General features: G+C 38.3%; 1 protein-coding gene across 1 annotated transcript in view; it reads right to left on the bottom strand.

The window, feature by feature from the left end:
• The window catches only part of CATSPERE (catsper channel auxiliary subunit epsilon), an 86,745-nt gene that overhangs the window by 39,812 nt on the left and 23,058 nt on the right, over positions 1–23,875 (bottom strand). Inside the window, exons 8-10 of the mRNA XM_003130564.4 lie at positions 22,289–22,395; positions 19,379–19,868; positions 4,803–5,280 (exon numbers count right to left, since the gene is read on the bottom strand). Coding sequence (XP_003130612.1) covers positions 4,803–5,280; positions 19,379–19,868; positions 22,289–22,395 — 1,075 coding nt within the window. The remainder of the gene's footprint in view (positions 1–4,802; positions 5,281–19,378; positions 19,869–22,288; positions 22,396–23,875) is intronic.

The raw sequence follows: 23,875 nt of genomic DNA, 5'->3' as shown, positions 1-23,875 counted from the left end.
TCTCTCCCACGTCATAGTAAAGCAGGTTTTTTTCTGCCTAACTTTCTCTTCGCATTCACCATATCACTTGCATAATCACATTATTAACATAGAAGAAAGAGCTGGAAATACTGCATTAAATAATAAAGAGGGAAGGCGTTCCCATCGTGGCTCAGCAGAAACGAAAACGAATCTGACTAGTAACCATGAGGATGCAGGTTCAATCCCTGGCCTCACTCAGTGGGTTAAGGATCTGGCATTGCTGTGAGCTGTGGTGTAGGTCACAGAGGCAGCTTGGATCTGGTATTGCTGTGGCTGTGTAGGCCATCGGCTACAGCTCCGATTTCCTGTTGTGGCTCAGCGGTGACGAACCCAAATAGTATACATGAGGATGTGGGTTTGATCTCTGCCTCAGTGGGTTAAAGGATCTGGCATTGCCATGAGCTGTGGTGTAGGTCGCAGATGTGACTCAGGTTCCGCGTTGCTGTGGCTGTGGTGTAGGCCAGCAGCTGCAGCTCCGATTCAACCCCTAGCCAGGGAACTTCCATATGCCATGGGTGCAGCCCCCCCGCCCCAACAAAAAAAGAGGACGAGCATGACAGGAATGGCATTATTAGAAAGCATTGTGTATGGACTGATTTACATCCCCCAAAATGCATATGCTGAAGCCCTAACTCTCATTCTGACTGTATTTGGAGATGGCATCTTTATGGAGATTAAGGTAAAATGAGGTCAGAAGGATGGGGCCCTAATCCAATATCAGAGGAGGAACATAGACTGGAGATCTCTCTCTCTCTTCAGGCACAAAGAGGAAAAACCATGTAAGGACACAGAGGGAAGGTGGCCACTGTCTCCAAGCCAGGAAGAGAATCTTCATCAGAAACCAACCTTGATGACACCTTGATCTTGGACTTCTAGCCTGCAGAATTGTGAGAAAATAAAGTTCTACTGTTTAAGCCATCTACTCTGTGGTATTTTCTTAAGGCAGCCATAGCAGGCTAATACAGTTGGGATGAAGAAATGGTGGTGGTGGGAGCAGGTTCACTCTCCAGATTTACTCTATATAAATAATAATCAAATTTCTCTCCTTAATGGAGCATTATGCCTAAGTCACAGAGGTTTATAGACAATAAGTCTCTTCACCTCTTTGGTTCTATAGCCATATCTATAAAATGAACAGTTGGACTAGTTGGCTTCATGGCTGTCTTTCCAGATATGACACTCTCTGGGTAAAACTTCTAGGAGTATACTTTCTTTAATTTTCAAAAAAACAACACTTAGGACTTTCTAAAAGGAAGAAGGTGAATTCAAAGAGTTAGGGAGGTTCAGAATGCTTTGTGCTTATGCATCTTACATTTGGAATCTGAAATATTAAGTGACATTTTCACAAATTGCCTTAAGTCATATTCTAATCAAACACTTAAATCATATGCCAATTTTTTTCCTTAGGATCAGAATACTTTAATAAGATATCAGTGTCAGCATACTCCCATTTTCCTATCATATTGGTCATTAAAAACATTATTAAATGACTCTTGGATTAAATATGAGGTTAAGATGAAAACTAGGAATGAATTTTTTAAATAATGGGAATAAGAACATAAAAGTTTGGGGGATGTAGCTGGAGCCATACAGAGAAAAATTCATAGCATTATGCTTATTCATAGTTTTAAATGCTTAGAAAGCAGTGAAGACTGAACATAAACAAACTATTTAACTGAAGAAGCAGGCAACAGAATACTAAAGTTACAAACAGAAAGCAGGGGAGTTCCCATCATGGCGCATCGGAAATGAATCCTACTAGAAACCATGAAGTTGCAGGTTCGATCCCTGACCTCGCTCAGTGGGTTAAGGATCCAGTGTTACCGTGAGCTGTGGTGTAGGTCGTAGATGGGGCTCGGATCCTGCATTGCTGTGGCTGTGGTGTAGGCTGGCAGCTACAGCACCAATTAGACCCCTAGTCTGGGAACCTCCATATGCCGCCAGTGTGGCCCTCAAACACACACACACACACACACACACACACACACACACAGACAAAAGCAGAAATTAAGGAATTAAATAAAAAAGAAAGTCAATTTAATAAAAATGAGAGTTCTTTTCAAAGGAAAGGAAAACAAAACCAAAAACTCTAAAAATAATGAATGATATCTTGCAAGCCAAACTAGCAAGGCATGGGGTATAAACAATAAACAATGAGCAAGGGACTACAACTACAGATACATAAGAAATTTAAAAATTAAAATGGGAAGGCTTTGCCAACAAATTAGAAAATCGAGATAAAATGAACAATTTCCTAGGAAACCACAAATCTCTAAAACTGACTGGCGTTGGAAGACTTTAGTAGACAAATTAGAGAAAATAAAGGTAATGAAGAGATATAAGATTCTTCATTAGGAAGACCTACTGTTGCAAAAGTGAATAAATACTTACTGAATGCCCACTATAGCTGCATACTATGCTAGATACTTGGGAGGGAAATATTAGTTTAAAAAAAAAACCCCAAACCTGAAAGACCCTTTTTTTGGTATGGCTTATATTCCTGTAGGGAGGGCAGACAATAAACATAAAAATAAGTAAATTATATAGTATGTTAGGGGATTAAAGCTACAATAATCAAAACTATTTAGGAAAAAAAAAAAACTATTTAGACCTTGGAATTCCCTGATAGTGCAGTGGGTTAAAGATCCACCATTGTCACTGCTGTGGCTCAGGTTGCTGCTGTGGTTCAGGTTTGATCCCTGGTCTGGGAACTTTGCATGCCACTGAAGTGGCCAAAGAGTAAAAAACAAATAAACAAACAAACAAAAAAAACTATTTATACTTTGTGGAGACAGATGAAGGGAAGGGAATAGCCTAGAAACTGAATCTAGTTAACATGACGAATAAATACATAATAAAACTGATATTTCAAATCTGTGGGGTAAGGGTTGCTTAAAAGAAGACTGATTTGAAGGCAACACCGAGGTTTCACAGACAAACTAATGCCATTTGCAGCAACATGGATGGAACTAGAAAGTCTCATACTAAATGAAGTAAGGCAGAAAGAAAAAGGTAAATACCATACGATAGCACTTATTTGTGGCATCTAAAATATAGCAGAGATGATTCTATCTACAAAACAGAAACACACCACGGCCAAGGAGAGCAGACTTGTAGTTCCCAGTGGGGAGGGAGGAGGGGGTGGAATGGATGGGGAATTTAATAGTCTCTTTCGACCCTTTGTTTTTCTGTGGTGCCAGTTTCAACTTCTATTTATTTCTTCTTTTGTTTATTTTAACCCTCTCTCTCTTTTCTTGATGAAGCTGGCTAATGTTATATCAATCTTATTTATCTTTTCAAAGAACGAATTCTTTGTTTTATTAATCTTTGGTATTTTTTTACTCTCTATTGTATTTATTTCAGTGCTGATCTTTATGAGTTCTTTCCAGAAATCATAATTTTGGGCTTTGTTTCTCTTCTCTCTCTAGTTTTTTTAGGTATAACGTTGTTCAAGATTTTTCTTGTTTCTGGAGTTTAGTATGTATTGCTATAAACTTCCCTCTAAGAACTGCTTTTGTTGTGTCCCATAGATTTTGGATCATTGTGTTTTTGTTTTCATTTGTCTCCAGATATTTTTTGATTTTCTCTTCTATTTCATTAGTGACCCTTTGTTGTTTAGTAGCATGTTGTTTAAACTCCATATATTTGTGTTTTTTGCAGTTTTTTTCTTATAGTTGATTTCTAGTCTTACATAGCTTTGTTGTCAGAAAAGATGCTTGATATGATTTAAATTTCCTTAAAATTATCAGGGTTTGTTTTGTGGCCTAGCATGTGATCTATCCTGGGAAAATGTTCCATGAACACTTGAAAAGAATGTGCCTTCTGCTGCTTTCCAACTAAAAGCAGCACCCAAAATATATATATTGTGTCATTTAAGGCCAGTGTTTCCTTATTAATTAATCCTTTGTCTTTTCTGTCTATCTATTATAGATTTTTGGTTTCTGGTTACCATGAGGTCTACTTTTAGCAATGTGTATCTCTCTATCTATCTTTACACACACACATGTGTATACACATAATGTATATAAGAATATATATATATGTTTATGTTGCTAATCTCTGAATTTCAAACAGATTTTAACAAACCTACATTTGTACTCTAATCTCCGCATGATTACTGTTTTTGACACATATTTTACATCTAATTTTTTTGTGTATCCCAAGACTACTTATTGGGGATATAGACGACTTTACTATTTTATCTTTGAGGCTTTGTACTAGCTGTGTTTGTGGTTGATTTTCTACCTTTTTTTGGATGTTTGCCTTTATTGGTGAGCTTTTTCCTTTTGTAATTTTTAAGTTTTCAGTTGTGGCCTTTTTTGCTAAGAGATGTCCTTTCAACATTTCTTGTAAAGCTGGTTTGGTATTACTGAGGTGAGGCTGGTCCTAAGTCTAGAGCAGGCTTGCTAATGGGTGGGGCCAGGGGGTTGAGGGGTGGTGCCTGCCTACTGGTGAGTAGAGCTATGTCCTGGAGTCTCTGACTATAAGGCCCTAGGAAACAAACACAACAACACATCACCTCCTACATTGAAAATGCCAGTTGCACATATATCTGCTGACCGACCAAAATGAACCTCTGAAAAAAAAATAACTTGAGTTTGCTATTTTGCTTTGTGAGATCCTAGTTAATGTTAGCAGAATTTTAAAGATATCCATTTTTGGTGGTAAAACCGCACCTTTATCAAAGCACCATATATTATAATATATACAAATTGTTATATTTTCATAAGGAAGATGTCTTAGAAATTTAGAATAGTCTTTGCAGAAGGAGAACACCTCACCTATGAAAACATCATGAATAATGCTGTTATGTGATAAGCTTGATAGATTTCCAAATTCTGTAGGTGTTTGTACAACTCCAGTATCTGTGAAATTATGGTAATAGTAGTAGATCCTATGTTTGTCCTGTAGTATTAATTCTGGCATTGCTGAATAAATAAAATGTGGAATTAAAAAAGTGTCAATAGTGACATCTAATGCAAAGTCTTGGTATACCCACTGTTTTGTATCTTCATTATATATCGCTAGGTAAATCTTTTTAATGGCGTTACATGTCATGCAGTAATTTAATAACACGGCAAGTTCCAAAGGGTGTCCTGTATACTCAACATTGTGTATAGTCAGAGTAGCAGCTGATGACAGATTGAGAAGTTCTTTCAGCTTTTCAGTAGTTATTATTTTAACAAACTCAAGAGAAGTATATCCAAGATAAACCTCATTTTCTGTCCAGACTGCCATGTTGCTTCTTCTTCCTTTATCCTGTGACAAAATTGAAAATAATTAGAATACCTTCAATTTTAGGTGCAGTGCTAACAGTTCCTGTTTTTTAATCAGCTACATTTAAAAATAAAACACAGTAACTACTAACATTCCATTTTTATTACGTTTCTGAACAATACTTCAGATATAGAGCTATATTACATAGAAATATGTCATAACTATAAAAATTATTCCATATATGTATATATAAAATATATAAAAATTATTTCAGAAACTTAATTATTTTATATTCATAGAACTATATTACATAGAAATGTTATTTATAAAGTTATTCCATATATAACATATATAATATGTATTATATATAATACACATAAATTATTCCAGTAATTTTAATTCTTTTATATATTTTTTATTTTTTTTAATTGTACAGTTGCATTATTTAATTATAATTATCATAAATTCTTTGATGGAGACGGAATCAGAATCAGTTCTAAGAAGACTTCAGCATTCTAAGCATGTCAAATAAGTGGATTATGCACTTACTTACTATGAGATATATTTCTTCTTCAGAGATTCCTTGTTTGTGTATCAATTGTAGATTTTTGGTTTGCAGTTACTCTGAAGTTTTGATATAAGAGTCTATATGCATATGAGATTTTTTTAAGTTGTTGGTCTCTTAATTGCATCTCCAGTGTCCTGCATTTGTACGCACCTCTTCTCATGATTTCTGATTTTGGTGGTATAATTTTGCATGGATGATTTTGTATCTTTACTGTATATGTACCTTTACTGGTGAGCTTTGTCATTTGTGGTATTTTTGTTTCCTGTTGCGGTGTTTTCTTTTCTGCCTAGAGAAGTTCCTTTAGTATTTGTTGTAAGGCTGGTTTAGTGTTGTTGAATTCTCTCAGCTTTTGCTTATCTGTGAAGGTTTTGATTTCTCCTTCAAATCTGAATGAGAGCCTTGCTGGGTAAAGTCATCTTGGTTGGAGGTTTTTTCCTTTCATCACGTTAAGTATATCATGCCGCTCCCTTCTGGCCTGCAGAGTTTCTGCTGAAAAATCTGCCAATAACCTTATTGGAGTTCCCTTGTATGTTACTTGTTTCTTTTACCTAGCTGCTTTCAAGATTTTCTCTTTGTCTTTAATTTGGGTCAGTTTGATTAATATGTGTCTTGGCGTATTCCTCCTTGGGTTTATTTTATATGGTACTCGTTGTGCTTCCTGGATTTGAGTGAGTGATTCCTTCCCCATGTTAGGGAAGTTTTCAGCTATCATCTCTTGGAATATTTTTTCTGTCTCCTTCTCTCTCTCTTCTCCTTCTGGCACCCTTATAATACGGATGTTGGTGCACTTAACATTGTCCCAGAGTTCTCTGAGACTCTCTTCATTTGTTTTCAATCTTTTTTCTCTTTTCTGTTCTGCATCCGTAATTTCCACTAATCTGTCCTCCACCTCGCTTATTCATTCTTCTGCCTCCTGTATTCTGCTGTTAGCTGCTTCTAGTGAATTTTTTATTTCAGCTACTGCATCTTGCATCTCTTCTTGTTTAAGTTTTATATCTCGTATCTCTTTGGTCAGTGTTTCCTGTAAGTTATCCATCTTTGCCTCCAGTTTATTTCCAATGTCTTGCATCATCTTCAGCATCAACAGTCTAAAATCTTTTTCCTGGAGGCTAAGAATCTCATCGCTTAGCTGATTTTCTGTTTTTTTTTTTTTTTCTTTTTCCCTCATCTGAGTTATAGTTCTCTGTCTTTTCATTTTTATAGATTTTTGGTGTGGTGACCTTTTTACAGATGATAGGGTTGTAGCCTCTCTTACTTCTGGTGTCTGCCCCCCTTGTGGCTGAAGTTGGTATGGGGGCCTGCTGTAGGCTTCCTGATGGGAGGGGCTGATGCCTGCCCACTGGTAGGTGGAGCTGATTCTAATCCCTCTGGTGGGTGGGGTTTAGTCTCTGGATGGGATTAGAGGCAGCTGTGTGCCTGAGGGGTATTTAGGTAGCCTGTTTACTGAGGGGCAGGACTGTGATCCCACCTGGATTATTGTTTGCTCTGGGGCTTCTCAGGCTGACTGGCAGGTGGGGCCAGATTTTCCCAAAATGGCCACCTCCAGAGAAAGGCACAGCTGCTGAATATTCCCGAGAGCTTTGCTTTCAATGTCCCTCCCTCACAACAAGCCACATTCACCCGTTTTCCCAGGATGTCCTCCAAGAACTGCAGTCAGGTTTGACCCAGATTCCTATGGAGACTTTGCTTTGCCCTGGGATCCAGTGCACGTGAAAGTCTGTGTGCGCCTTTTAAGAATGGGGTCTCTGTTCCCCCCAGTCCCATGGAGCTCTTGCCCACAAGGCCCACTGGCCTTCAGTGCCAGATGATCCAGGGGCTCTTTCTCCCAGTGCCAGATCCCCGCACGTGAGGGTGTGATGTGGGGCTCAGAACTCTCACTCCTGTAGGTGAGTCTCTGTGAACCAATTAGCTTTCAGTCTGTGGAGCTTCCCACCCAGGAGGTATGGGGTTGTTTATATCGTGAAATTGCCCCTCCTACCTCTTGATGTGGCCTCCTCTTTTTCTTCTGGAGTAGGGTATCTTTTTTAAGGTTTCAGGTCCATTTGGGTGGAGATTGCTCAGCTTTTAGTTGTGAATTTTGTTGTTTTCAGGAGAGAAGTTGAGCTCCAGTCCTTCTATTCTGCCATCTTAATCCTCTCACTCAACTCTATGTGCTTTTTCTATCCATAGAAATAGTTAATCTTAACTCTATTTTAAATCCTTTAAATCAGCCTGTCTTTTCTTATGTATTTATCCACTCTGGCCAGGAGTGCCCCTTTGACCTTAATTTTTACTAAGGTCAAGATATAACCACACTTCAAACATTATTTTTGGAAGTCAAGCTTCCTTGGATAGAGGGAAGAGAGAACTTAAAACCTTAGAAAAATCAATATTACACCTTTATGGACACAGGTTGTTAGAAAGGAAAGCCACGCAGAGACTACTATGTCCGAAATTCAATGGGTGTAATTTCATTAAGGGAGCCAAGGGCCCCCTTTCCCCTGTCTCCCCTCCCCAATTGTTTCTAATTCTTAAAGATTTTTATAATTTCTATGTCCATGACAATCAACAGGAGTCTTTTGTGCATATCTTGTCTCCCTAAATAAATACACTTGTACATTTATTATTATTTCTTTGTCTTTTTAGGGCCGCATCCATGGCACATAGAGGTCAAATTGGAGCTAGAGCTGCCAGCCTACAACACAGCCACAGTAATGCTAGATCCAAGCCACGTCTTCAACCTAGACCACAGCTCATGGCAACGCCAGATCCTTTAACCCACTGAGTGAGGCCGGGGATCAAACCTGTGTCCTCATGGATGCTAGTCAGATTCATTTCCGCTGAGCCATGATGGGAACTCCTGTACACTTATTTAATGTTCAAATATTTAGTCCACACTCAAATAGAATGCAGACAGATATAAAACTGATAATTAAAGAAAGAGAACAGTTGGGGTAAAAGGGAATTTTACCAAATGAAGGTTCAATGTAAAGTCTAGAGTGTCTGTTGCTGAACATGAGTGTGAAACAACTTTCCACGAGGAAATGGATCAGAAACAAAACGATGAGTCCTTCACAGAAAAGACTCACAGCTATTCTCCCTATTCTTGGTGGAAGGATGGGAAGGGGAGTTTGTTATAAACATGATAGAGGGGAATTCCAGTATGCCCAGTCGTGGGATGAAATTTCACCCACCCATCAAGTCTTTCCTACAGCTTCTCTCTTAGTGCTTGTGCAGAGTCAGCCGAGGTTTGGGGGCAAGGCGGGAAAGCTGAGAGATGCCTCTGACACTCTCAGGGCCTCTGCCAGATATGAAGCAGTAACCTTCTGAAGATAGGGCGGGGGGCAGGCAGTGTGGCAGCAAGGCTGAGAGAAGCCCATCAGCATTTAGGATGCTGAGCGACAGGGAGTGGGCTAAGAGGGCAGAGGGAAAACTCTTCCTCTGAGATATGCTTGGTTTCTACTGAAAGTTATAAGGCACTCTCCATACTAAGACTGGGGGCAGAGAAGTAGGAGAGAGAGATGCTGATCTTCCCCAAGGCAAGAAAATCCAGGCACTGATGAGAGAGGAAAGGAAGTCTTCAGGTATTAAAAAAAAAAAAAAAAAAAAAAAAAAAAGCTGGCAGCCAGACTACAGTGATGATCCTCCCAGGGTTTGGAAGGCTGGTGATTCAGTTTTAATGTATGAAGAGATCACTGAACTCTTGTTCGGTGCTAAGATCCCAGGCATGGCTACCGAGAAAATAGCTATGATAAAATGCTGAAGACTGGAGTTCCCTTCGTGGATCAGCGGTTAACGAACCTGACTAGGATCCATGAGGATGTGGGTTCAATCCCTGGCCTTGCTCAGTGGGTTAAGGATCTGGTGTTGCTGTGAGCAGGTCACAGACATGGCTCGGATCCCGCGCTGCTGTGGCTGCAGCGTAGGCCGGCAGCTACAGCTCCAATTCGACCCCTAGCCCGGGAAACTCCATATGTCCCGAGTGCAGCCCTAAAGTAGCAACAACAACAACAAAAAGCTGAGGATCTAATGGAAAAATGGGCCATTCAAATGCAAAGATGGGGAAATACAGGCAAGATATGTGAATTTGATAAAAAGAGCATAATGGAAATGCTAGAAATTTTAAAATATGATATCAGTAATAAAGAAATTATTAGATGTATTCAAGAGTAAGACTGAGGAAATGAACAGAGAGTTTGAAAATAGATTAATAGCATGTATACAAACTGAAATATAAAGAAAAAAATAGAGTGAAAAAAATGCACAGGTCATCTGAGATCTGTGGGACAATATTAAATGGTTTCACATACATGGTTTTGGAATCCTAGAGGAGGAAAAAAGAATGGTGCAGAAGTGTTTGAAGAACTAAAGGTAGTCCAAGAACATCCAAAAATTAATGAAACACATAATCCCGGAAATCCAAGAAGCTCAACTGACCCTCAAACAGCACAAATACAAAGGAAATTATAGTTGGGTACACAATGAAAGTACTGTAAACTAAAGATAAAGAGAAAATGCTAATGCAGCAACAGTAAAAAGACACACTACACATACATACAAATGTGAACATAACATGCAAAATGAATCACCTCTTACCAAGAATGATGAAAACCACAAGATAAAGGAATGATGTCTTTATAAATTGCTTTAAAAATGAACCCCCCCCAAAACAAAAACAAAAACAAAAACCACCTGTCATCTTATTTCTGTATTTGGCAAAAAAGTCCTTCAAAAATGAAGACAAAAAAATAAAGACACTTTAACACAGACAAATAATGAGAGAACTTGCAATACAAGAAATTTTAAAGACATTCTTCAGGCTGAAGGAAAATGAAACCAGGAAGAATGCTGGATGTGCAGACAGAAATAAAGCACACACATAAAAAAGGCTTATTTTTCTCTCAGTTTATATCCATATATCTTTATGACAATCGCCTTTTTCCTTTTTTCTTCTTTTTTTTTTCTTTTTTTTTGCTATTTTAGGGCTGTACCCTTGGCATATGGAAGTTCCTAGGCTAGGGGTCTAATCGAAGCTATAGCCACTGGCCTACACCACAGCCACAGCAACACAGGATCCTTAACCTACTGAGCAAGGCCAGGGATCGAACCCAAGTCCTCATGGATCCTAGTCAGGTTCGTTAGCCCAAGAGCCACGAAGGGAACTCCATACAGTTGACTCTTTAATGCAAAAATATTAACAAGGTATTTTGGGATTAACAGCATATTCAGAAATAAAGTTCACTGATGAAGACAGATGCAAAAATCCTCAACAAAATGCTAGCAAACCGAATCCAACAATACATTAAAAGGATTGTACAGCATGATCAAGTGGGATTTATCCCAGGGATGCAAGGATTCTTCAATATCCGCAAATCCATCAGTGTGATACACCACATTAACAAACTGAAGAATAAAGACCGTACGATCCTCTCAATAGATGCAGAAAAAGCCTTTGACAAAATCCAACACCGATTTAAGAAATAAAGTATGAGAACAGAGTACAAAAAGGGTGACGTGGGGTATAAATGGACTTGTATAAAGTTCTCACACTGCTATAAAGTATATTTTATTTAAATCTAGATTCTGATAAATTAAAATTGATTATTCTAAAGCCAAGTGCACCTACTAAAAAATAATTTTGAATAAAAAAATTCAATATAGGAGTTCCCGTTGTGGCTCAGTGGTTAACGAATCCAACTAGGAACCATGAGGTTTTGGGTTCGATACCTGGCGTTGCTCAGTGGGTTAAGGATCCAGTGTTGCCATGAGCTGTCATGTAGGTCGCAGACACAGCTTGGATCCCGCATTCCTCTGGCTCTGGCGTAGGCTGGTGGCTACAGCTCCAATTAGACCCCTAGCCTGGGAACCGCCATATGCTGCACATGTGGCCCTAGCAAAGGCAAAAAGACAAAAAAAAAAAAAAAATTCAATACAGGAGAAACATAGAAATACTGAAAAATACATGATTCTACCTAGCAGACGACAAGAAACAAAGGAAAAAATACTAACAGGGATTAATAGAAAACAAATGCCAAGATGGTAGACTTAACCCCAACCTCAGCAATAGTTACTTTTACATGAACTAAATATTAAAATTTGAAGGCAGATATTGTCACACTGGAGGAAAAGCAGGAGGACCCTATAAGAAGTTTAAAAGACATATAAAGTCACAGGCAAGTTGAGAGTAAAATAATAGAAAAATGTACACTATATAAGCATGAAACATAAGAAAGCTAGTGCAGCTATATTGTTATATATAAATAAAACCAAATGAAATATCACCTCAAAACTGCTAAAAGAGTTTAAATAATAAAGACTGGACCCACTAAAGGTTGGTGAGATGTGGAACCAAATGAAAAATGAAGTTATAATTTGTGATGTCTTAATTACTATACCTTTATAATAAAATTTTTTTTTTTTTGTCTTTTCGCCTTTTCTAGGGCTGCTCCCACGGCATATGGAGGTTCCCAGGATAGGGGTCTAATCGGAGCCATAGCCACTGGCCTACGCCAGAGCCACAGCAACGTGGGATCCGAGCCGCGTCTGCAACCTACACCACAGCTCAATGCCGGATCCTTTAACCCACTGAGCATGGCCAGGGATCGAACCTGAATCCTCATGGATACTAGTCAGGTTCTTAACCCTCTGAGCCACAAGGGGAACTCCTTTAGGTACTATCTTAAAGTATTTTTTAAGTTTTTTTTTTTTTTTCGGTCCATGCCTGTGGCATGCAGAAGTTCCCAGGACAGGGACTGAACCCACACCACAGCAGCAACCCAAGCCATAGCAGTGACAACGCTGGATCCTTAATTGCTAGGCCACAGGGGAAATTCCGAGATATGCTTTTGTGTTCTATCCTGAATTTCTATATGACATTTAGAATCAGCTTCTCCATTTCTATAAGAAGCCCACTAAGATTTTCAGTTGTGCTGCATTTCTCAAGAATTGACATCTTAACAGTATTGTGTCTTTTCAGCTATAAACATTACTTCACTCAGTAATGTTTTTCTTTTTTTTTCTTTCTTGCTTTTTAGGGCCTCATCCACAACATATGGAGATTCCCAGGCTAGGGGTCGAATAGGAGCAACAGCTGCCGGCCTACACCACAGCCACAGCAACACAGGATCTGAGCCATGTCTGCAACCTGCACCACAGCTCATGGCAACGCCAGATCCTTAACCCACTGAGCAAGGCCAGGGATCGAACCTGAAACCTCATGGTTCCCAGTCAGATTCATTTCCGCTGTGCCACGATGGGAACTCCTACTCAGTAATGTTTTGTATCTTTTTTTTTTTTTAAACGAGAGTTGTAAGGTTTATTTCAGGCTCTCTCTTGAGGTTTTTTTGTATTTTTTTTTTCCTTTTTTTGCCACACAGACAGTATGTGGGAATTCCTGGGCCAGGGATTGAACCTACACCACACAGCAGCAACCAGGACCACAGCCATGAGAACGCAGGAGCCTCAACCCGCTAGGCCATCAGAAAACTCCGTTTTGTACTTTTTAAGTGTATATATCTGCATATCTTTTGTCAGATTTATCCTTAAGTATTTAATATTTTTAGATCTATTGTAAACAGTATTTTTAAATTCAACTTATGATTGTTTATTTTGAATGTTTATATATTTCATATATAAAATTAAATTGTTATATTTCATAGAAATATAATAATTTTATATGTTGATCTTTTATACTGCAGTTCTGGTAAAATATTTCTAGCCCTGATACCTTTTTTTTTTTTTTTTTTTTTGTCTTTTGTCTTTCTAGGGCAGTACCCATGGCATATGGAGGTTCCCAGGCTAGGAGTCTAATTGGAGCTGTAGCTGTGAGCCTACACCACAGCCATGCCAGATTCAAGCTGCGTCTATGATCTACACCACAGCTCATGGCAATGCTGGATCCTTAACCCACTGAGCAAGGCCGGGGATCAAACTCGCAACCTCATGGGTCCTACTCAGATTCGTTTCTGCTGCACCACGGTGGGAACTCCGCGATACGTTTTTTAAAAATAGATTTCATAAGCTTTTCTACATCTAATAATGTTTAAATAAAGAAAGTTTCCTTTTCAACACAGATTCCTTTTGTTTCTCAACTCACTGTACCTGAGAGAACTGTCAATACAGTGTTGAATAGAAGAGGTATAGACAGTATAGACAGACATTTCACTTTGTTTCTGATTTTAAGCAAGAAAGAGAAGAAACAAAGGAGCAAAGAACAGTGTTAACAGAGAATAAATACTGAATGGTAGGCTTAACCAACAACAGCAATAATTAGTTTAAATCTGAGCAGACTAAATAGTCTTTTACCATCATACAATGTTTGCTAAAGGTTTTTCATAAATGTTCTGTGTCAAGTTGAGAAAGTTCTCTTTTATTCTTCACTTGCTGATTTTTAAAATCAATCGTGTATATTGGATTTTGTCAAATGCTTTTATATGCCTATTAAGATGATATGGTTTTTCTTTTATTTTCTAATAAGGTAAATTATGTTTGATTTTCTATTGTCAATCACCCTTTCATTCCTGAGATAAACCTCACTTAGCTATGATATATTTTCCCTTTTATATATTTTTGGATCTGGTTTACTAAAACATCATTTAGAAGTTCTTTATGAGAGATTAGATTCCGTCATGGCATGTTCGAATCGACAGAACCATAGTTGGGTTCATTGCCTTGCTCAGTGTTACGATGCGTTGCTAGCTGTGTGTAGTTGCAGACGCTCGATCCACTTGCTGTGGCTCTGGCTAGCGGGTACAGCTGATCAATAGCCTGGAACCTCATATCCGGAGCGAAGAAATAGAAAAAAAAAAAAAAAAAAAAAAAAAAAAAAAAAAAAAAAAAAAAAAAAAAAAAAAAAAAAAATTATGAAGATATTGTCTGCTGTTTATATTCTTGTAATGTTTTTCTTGTTGTGGTATCAGATAATCCTTCCCTCATAGAATAATTTAGGAAGTATTCCCTTCCCCCTTCGGTTTTCTGAAAGAGTTTAGAAATCATGTGATTTATTTTAAAAATATATCATAGAATTCACTGGTGAAACCCTCTTGGCCTAAAGTTTTCTTTTTGGGAAGGTTTTAAATAACAAATTAAATTTCTTTAATATAGGGGTATTCATGCTACCTGTTTTATTTCAAGGAAGCTTTGGTAGTTTGTGTGAATTTGTTTTAGCTTTATATTTTAAATTATTTAACTTGGACCCACACTGCAACATGTTGTCACCAGCTAAGAGCCCTCCTGACCCATGCAGGCAGTCATGTGGAAACCCAGCCCTGCCATCCAATGGGCTGCAGAAGCACCATACCCATTGAGCCTCATAGCCAACTGAACAGGAAGCCTCTGCTCTCCAGTGGGCCCACAGCCATCACCCAAGGAGCAGCCTCACAGCCAACTTGTCCAGGGGTCAGTCCCACTGACTAACATGGCCACAGTAGTCAGCACCCCACCACAGAAGTCTGTTTTTAGCCCACATCGGGGGTACCAGTACAGCATGTAGTTCTGGAGATCAGAGGGGAGGGTGCTGCTGGGCCCCATAGAATGTCTCTTTCATTAAACCACTTCTCCAAGATCAAGAAACATAACTGACCTACATAACACATAGAAGTAAAAATAAAGAATTGGGAAAGATGAAGAGACAGAGAAGTATGTTCCAAATGAAGAAATGAAACAAAATCCCAGAAAAAGGATGAATCAAAGTGGAGATAAGCCATCTATCTGATAAAGAGTTCAAGGTAATGGACATAAAATGCTCAACATACTTGGGAGAAGAATGGAAGAAAATACTAAGAATTTCAACAGAGCTAGAAAATATAAAAAAGAACCAACCAGAGCTGAAGAATACAATAGCTGAAATAAAAATACCCTAGAAGGAAGCACAGTACATTAGATGCTATAGAGGAATGGATCAGTGATCAGAAAGACAGAGTAGTTAAAATCACGTGAATTGAATTGAAGGAAAAACAAAGAATTAAAAAAATAAACATAGTTTAAGAAAGCTCTTGACAACATCGAGGCTACCAACACTTGCATTATAGGGGCTCCCAAAGGAGAAGAAAGGGCAGACAATTTATTTGAAGAAATAATAGCTGAAAACTTCACTAACCTGAGAAAGGAAACAAACATCCAGGTCCAACAAGCAGAGAGTCCCAAACAAGATGAACATCAAGACAAATTACAACTAAAATGACAAAAAATAAAGACTCTTAAAAGCAGCAAGAGATGGAGTTCCCTTATAGTGCAGCAGGTTAAAAATTTGGTGTTTTCCCTGCAGTGGCTTAGGCCACTGCGATGACATGGGTTTTGATTCCTGGCCTGGGAACTTCTACTTAATGCAGACACAGCCAATGAATGAATGAATGAATGAATAAATAATAATGAAGCAAGGAAAAATCAACTAGTTACACACAAGAGAACTACCATAAGATAATTACATGACTTTGCAGCAGAAACTACAGGCCCAAAGAAGTGGCACAATATATTCAAAGTGATAAAGAGAAAAAACCTACAGCTAAGAATACTCTACCTGGAAAGGCTATTATTCAGATTTGAATGAGAAATAGAGTTTTGTTTTTTTTTTTTTGTCTTTTTAGCTATTTCTTGGGCCGCTCCTGCGGCATATGGAAGTTCCCAGGCTAGGGGTCGAATCGGAGCTGTAGCCACCGGCCTACGCCAGAGCCACAGCAACTCAGGATCTGAGCTGCGTCTGCAACCTACACCACAGCTCACGGCAACGCCGGATCGTTAACCCACTGAGCAAAGGCAGGGACTGAACCCACAACCTCATGGTTCCTAGTCGGATTTGTTAACCACTGCGCCATGACGGGAACTCCAGAAATAGAGTTTTACAAACAAAAGATAAAAGAGTTCAACACCACTATACTGGCTTTACAAGAAATGTTAAAGGAACTTCTCTAAATGGAAATGAAAAGGCTACGACCAGAAATGTAAAAACCATAAAAGGAAAAATCTCACTGGTAACGACAAACATACAGTAAAGATAGTAGATCAGTCACTTATAAGGTCTGCTAATTCTAAGATCTGTGTGAGTTTGGGTTCAATTTTGATTGGATGATTTTTCTTCTAATTATGACTCGTATTTTTTCTTCTTTGTATGCCTGATGTTTTTATTCTACGTCAGAAATTATGACTATTACCTTGTTGGGTGTTGAATATTATTGTAAATATTCTTTTTTTTTTTTTTTGTCTTTTTGCCTTTTCTAGGGCCGCTTTTGCAGCATGTGGAGGTTCCCAGGTTAGGGGTTGAATCAGAGCTGTAGCCGCTGGCCTATGCCAGAGCCACAACAACACAGGATCCTTAACCCACTGAGCAAGGCCAGAGATCAAACCCGCAACCTCATGGTTCCTAGTCAGATTTGTTAACCACTGTGCCACGATGGGAACTCCTAAATATTCTTGAGTTTCGTTCTGAGATGTATTACATTACTTTAAAACAGCTGGATATTTTGGGTCTTCTTTTTAAGATTTGTTAGATGGGGTCAGAAAGCATTTAGTCTAGTGATAATTATTCCTCAGTACTGAGGCAACAACCCTTTGGAGCACACTACCCAATCCCACATGAATTGTTACAAGTGTTTTCAATCTGGCTGGTTAGAACAGGTACTATTCCCATCCTTGTATGAGCTGTGAATTCTATTCCCTAGTCCTTTTAGTTGGTTCCTTCCCCATATTTGGATACTTTCCTCACAAATATACACTTTGTGCATAGATGAAGGGGACCCTTAGCATATCTCTGGAATTCTGCGCACAGCTCTTTCATCTTTGCTATTCTGCTTTGCAAACTCCAGCCACCTTTGTCTTTCCTGCCAATCAGTTCTACTTCCTCAACTCAGGCAATCTACTGGACTGCCTCATTTTCCTATTTCACAGTTTCCTGGTCTGGGAACTTTCTTAAGACATTAAGTTAGGGCAATTGCAGGGCTCATCTTGGTTTCCAATGTCCTTGAATATAGAAAGCATTGTCTAAAACATTTTTTGCTCTTGTTTCATGCTGCAGGGTAAGGATATAGTCCTTGTTTTTATTCTATCTTGGTCAGAAGCGGAAGTTTCTAATATACACATTTAATGCTCTAAATTTCATTCTAGGCACTGCTTTAGCAGCATTTCAAAAATACGATATCTCATATTCTCACTTTTATTCAATTAAATGATTTTCTGAAGATACTGATGAAAGAATTGAAAACGACACAAACAAGTGGAAAGATACATCATGTTCTTGGATTGGAAGAATCAATATTGTTAAAATGATCATGCTATGCAAGGGCAATCTACAGATTTTATGCAATCCTTATCAAATTACCAATAAAATTTTTCACCGGACTAGAACAAATAATTTTAAAATTTGTATGGAAACACAAAAGACTCCGAATAGCCAATACAATCTTGAGAAAGAAGAACAGAGTTGGAGGAATCATGCTCTCTGACTTCAGACTATATCACAAAGCTACAGTCATTAAAACAGTATAGTATTGCCACAAAAACAGACACACAGATCAATGGAATAGGATAGAAAGCCAAGAAACAAACTCACACAATATGGTCAATTAATTACTACAAAGGAGGCAAGAATATACAAGGAGAAAAGACAATCTCATCAATAAGTGGTGCTATGAAAACTGGGCAGCTACCTGTGAAAAAAATGAAATTGGAACATTCTCTAACACCATATACCAAAATAAACTCAAAATGGATTAAAATCTAAATGTAAGAGCAGATACTATAAAACTCTTAGAGGAAAACATAGATACAACACTCTTTGACCCTAATCACAGCAATATTTTTTTGGATCTGTCTCCTAAGATAATGGAAATAAAAGTAAAAATAAATGAATGGGGCCTAATTAAACTTAAAAGCTCTTGTGGCGCAAAGGAAGCCACAAACAAAAGACTTATCACAAAGCAGAAATCTGTGTGATGACTGTATAGACAAGAAACAGTATCATCAGAACTCTCAGATGTCACCTATGCCCTCTCCCAATCACTGCATCTTTCCTTTCCAGGATAACCATTACCCTCAATTTGTGGTAATGACTTCCTTGCTTTATGTTTTACTAATTGCCCTGCATTTGATTATATTTTCCCTTATGTTTTCCATTTATTTAAGTTAAATTTATTTAAATTAAAAAGATAGGAGTTCCTGTGGTGGCTCAGTGGAACTGAATCTGACTAGTATCTATGAGGATGTAGGTTCGATCCCTCGCCTTGCTCAGTGGGTTAAGGATCTGGCGTTGCCATGAGCTGTGGTGTAGGTCACAGACATGGCTTGGATCCTGCGCTGCTGTGGCTGTGGTGTAGGCTGGCAGCTACAACTCCGATTTGACCCTTGCCTGGGAACCTCCATATGCCATGGGTGCGGCCCTAAAAAGACAAAAAAAAATTTTTTTTAAGATATTTTAGATTTACTGTTATTCTCTGTTGTTAGAGGTACAATGCCTTTGAGCAGTTAGGTCAGAAAGCTATTTACAAGCATAAATAACTCTACGAAGAGCTGCATATATCATGATATATCATTCATTGAATTAAACAGTACAGTAAATATATTTAAATATGTAGGTATAATATATATATGTAATTTTTTACTAACCTTCAATAAATATTTGACCCAACACCATTTTCTTGATGTAATCCCAATAATTCCACCATTAGGAAGATTTACATCTTCTCCCAGTCTTGTAAATGCGCTAAATTTTTTTATGTAAAGAATATCGTTTATTAAAAAAAATATTCCATCTTCTGATAAGGTCACATCAGACACACTGTGTCTTTCATCATCAGTCAGAATGTTTGGAGGCACTCTGATTCTGGTCCAAGTATGGAATGAATTATTTGTCTGAAAGGTCTCCATATCAGCCACCACAACAACTGACGAAGGAACACAAGCAGCCCAGTCTGCTATTAGCTGACTACCCTGCGGCGAAGAGATTGGTAGAAAACCAGGAATCTCGGGCATTGTCAACAAAGGAGTAGTCAGCAGGAAAAGAATGTCTGCAATAAAGCAGTCTTGAAAAGCCACTTGATTTCCCTCAATCTCCTTTAGCACATCTGAGTTCATTGGTATTGTGATCTGCCAGGCTCTAAGATGAGAAAAACAGGAACTATTAGACTAAATATCCTCTTCCTTCCCCCTCCAATTCATCTTGCACAGTGCTGACATTTATCATCTTTTATAATTTTTTTTTTCTTTTTAGGGCTGCACTCACAGCATATGTAAGTTCCCAGGCTAGGGGTTGAATCAGAGCTACAGCTGCCAGCCTACACCACAGCCACAGCAATGCTGGATCTGAGCCGTGTCTGTGACCTACACCACAGCTCATGACAATACCAGATCCCCGACCCATTGAGCAAGGCCAAGGCCCCTGTCCTCAGGCATACTAGTTTATCAAGTTGTTTATCAAGTCTTTGCTTTTATAATTTGAGTTACTTTTAGTGATTATAGAAATTGTTTTCTATACTGAGGCAATAAAGACATTATCCTAGCTCTGTGTGTTTTTCAGTCTAGCCTTTCCAGTGTATGTCTTCTGAGTTAATTTTATTATTATCATCAATCTGAAATTATTTTAATGTATGATATGAAGTAAAGAACAATTTCATTTTAAAGTTTTATTCTGGAGTTCCCATTGTGGCTCAGTGGAAACGAATCCAACTAGGAATGAGGTTGTGGGTTCGATCCCTTGCCTCGCTCAGTGGGTTAAGGATCCGGCATTGCCGTGAGCTGTCGTGTAGGTTGCAGACACAGCTCAGATCTGGCATTGCTGTGGCTGTGGTGTAGGCCGGTGGCTACAATTCTGATTAGATCCTAGCCTGGGAACCTCCATTTGCTGCAGGTACAGACCTGGAAAAGAAAAAAAAAAAAGTTTTAGTCTATCTCTATTGAGATGATCATCTAGTTTTCTCCTTTAATCTAATATAGTAAATTATATTAAAATATTTAAAATATTATACTAACCTTGCACTTCTGGTATAAACCAACTTTATTACATATCTTATCGCTTTTCATATTTTGCTATTCAGGATTTTGCATCTAGGTTCATGAATGAGATTCACTTATAATTTTTCTTTCTCATATAGAGATCTTGCCTGAATTGGGATAATCTAATTTGCTAACTTCACTTTGCTATTTAGGATTGGAATTATCTGTGCTAGTGCTCTCTTCCCCTCCCTAAAGATTGTTAAATACTGATTAAGTTTCTTTATAGTGAAAATATTGCTCAACTTCTATATTTCCTTTTGAGTCACCTTTTTTTGTTGTTGCTGTTGTTGCATTTTAGGGCTGCACCCAAGGCATACGGAGGTTCCCAGGCTAGGGATCGAATCAGAGCTACAGTTGCCAGTCTACACCACAGCCACAGCAACGTAGGATCCGAGCTGCGTCTGCGACCTATACCACAGCTCACAACAATGCTGGATCCTTAACCCACTGAGTGAGGCCAGGGATGGAACCCGAAACCTCATGGTTCCTGGTCGTATTTGTTTCCCCTGTGCCATGATGAGAACTCCTTGAGTCAGCTTTGAAAAATTGATTTTTTAACAGTTTTCTATTTACGTTTTCAAATGTATTGGTCTATAACTGTTTGTTTATCTGCTACATCTCTCATCTATGTTTCTTTTTAAAAACTATATTAGTCTTTCTACATTTTTTTCACATTACTGGTTCATGCAAACACTTTCATCCCAACTCAATACCACCTCTAAGATGCGATCTAAATGTATTTCTCCTACATGTTGCCCCTTTGTCTGAAATGCTCTTCCAACCAATCAGCTAATTTTTATTTCTTTTCAGTAATGGCAATGTTACCTCTTTAGGAAAGTCTTCCCTGAGGCTTAGTTAGTGCACTCTCTAAGAAAGTCTTAGTTGGTGCACCCTTGATGTATCCCACCTCACCCTGGGCTCACTATCAGAACATCTCTTTGTTTACTTGGCTCCCCCACTAAACTATAACGTCACTGACTGTAGGAATTGTATCTTTTAGTTATAAGCACCTTGTCCTGTGCCTAGATGCTCAGTAGATTAAGAAAGACTATCTAAACCCCATGATCACCTACTAACAATAACAGATTTTACTTCTCAGGTGGAATATGTGGGGTGTGGGCGTGTGTGCGTGCGTGTGCGTGCGTGCGTGTGTGTGTGTCCTCTGATGGTGGTAATGATCATGCCATTTGTCATAACCCTGGCTCCCTTTAAAGCACCAGCAGGACACATTTTGTGGTTTGCCAGGATACGCCACCATCCTGAATGAGGCTCTTGCACTGAAGTTTACCTACTAATGCAAATTGTGAAATGATAATCCAGGACTGTGACTGGTATTTTCTGAGTTGGTAATGAGTTCTGATTATCACAATTTCTATGTGCTGAAAGGAGCTCCTTGGAAATTACATATAAGATATTCCATGAAATTCCACTAGGGTTTTAAAATTTCTTTTACTTTAAGTTTCCGATGATTATTTTACTTAATTTTAAAGTGAATTTTATATGTGAAAATTTAGAAGTAAATACCCATTCTTCATTTGTCTATGTGGAAAATAAACTTTTCTCTCCAGAAATGTTTGTATGGTAGGCTTCTGTCCCAAAGTAGCAAATTGCTTGCTAAGTATTATGGAATTCTGTAAAAAAAAAAAAAAAAAAAAATCCGCTTTTTACGCTTTTCATAGCCAAAACTATTCTGAAGTTACATCATAATACATTGAATGTATTATTTTAGTTGACCTTGTTGACATTTATAAATTTACCACATTTTCAAGATTCAGTTTTGTTTTTTTCCTACCATGTGGTCCCCTCCCCATTAGAACTTCATGAATTATAAATAAGTCATAATTCAGTTTCCAACATGTTGAAAATACTTCGCACAATCAGAATCTTGAATGAATGGAGATCATGGATTGTGTTTGTTTGCTTTTTTGTTTTTTGTTTTGGCCACACTAGTGACACACGTAAGTTCTTAGGCCAGGGATTGAACCCAAGCCACATCAGTTAACAACACCAGATCCTTTAACTGCTAGGCCCCCAGGCAACTCCCAATACCCTTAGTTTTAATGTCACTGAAATTCATAATGGAGTTTCTAAAAGTCATCTGTTAGCTATGTGAGCTTGAATTCAAAACAACACACCCTTTCAAGGCATGTTTCAAATGACATCTGGAGGCTTTAAGAAAAATTCTATTAGTACAAAGATAGATCTGATATGTTCCTTCTTTTCCTCATGAAATTTAAGGATATGTTAAACTGACTGGAATTATCCCATATATTTTTAGAATAGCAGCAATAGTTTCATTATGGGGAATCCCTAGAATTAAAAAAAATCAGATAATGGGGGCCAGTCAAGAATCTTGCAATAATGCCCCTGTTTAATTTCCTAGAAATACCTCATCACCCACAAAGGAACTTCTGCGAATACTGTAATGCGTATCAGTAAGGGTGTAACCGTCGAGACCATGAGATTGCTTAATAAATAGGATTTAACCAATATTTTGAGAGTAGGAATTAGAGTCAGGAAGGCCTTCCTGAAGAATACACATTTAATGATTTTGATAGAGAAAAATAGAGTTTCCTGTTAAATACCTGATAAATCACAGATTATTTTTCCTTTCTAAAAAATCTTAACTCATGATTCAGAACTTTAAATACAAGTATCTCTCATATAGCTGCAGAGGAAAGAGTACATGGAGCATTCTTTTTTATTTTTTCCTTTTTCTTTCCCTTCTCCTTGCGTTTTAGGGCCGCACTCGTGGTACATGGAGGTTCCCAGGCTAGGGGTTGAATAGGCGCTACAGCTGCCAGCCTACACCACAGCTCATGGCAATGCTGGATCCTCAACCCACTGAACAAGACCAGGGATCGAACCCCAAAACCTCATGGATCCTAGTCAGGTTCGTTAACCACTGAGCCACGAAGGGAACTCCCAAATGGAGCATTCTTAATGTAGCATAGAATATGATGGAAATAAAATACAAGCAACATATATAAGATGATAGAAAAAAGGACAGGCTAAGAAAACATTAAGACAATTATGTAGGAGTTCCCGTTGAGGCTCAGCAGAAATGAATCTGACTAGGAACCATGAGGTTGAGGGTTCGATTCCTGGCCT

This window comes from Sus scrofa, chromosome 10 (genome assembly GCF_000003025.6).
Source record: "Sus scrofa isolate TJ Tabasco breed Duroc chromosome 10, Sscrofa11.1, whole genome shotgun sequence".
In the NCBI taxonomy this organism is placed as follows: Eukaryota; Metazoa; Chordata; class Mammalia; order Artiodactyla; family Suidae; genus Sus; species Sus scrofa.
The sequence above is the reverse complement of the archived record's forward strand: the minus strand, read 5'-3'. Positions and strand labels throughout refer to the sequence as shown.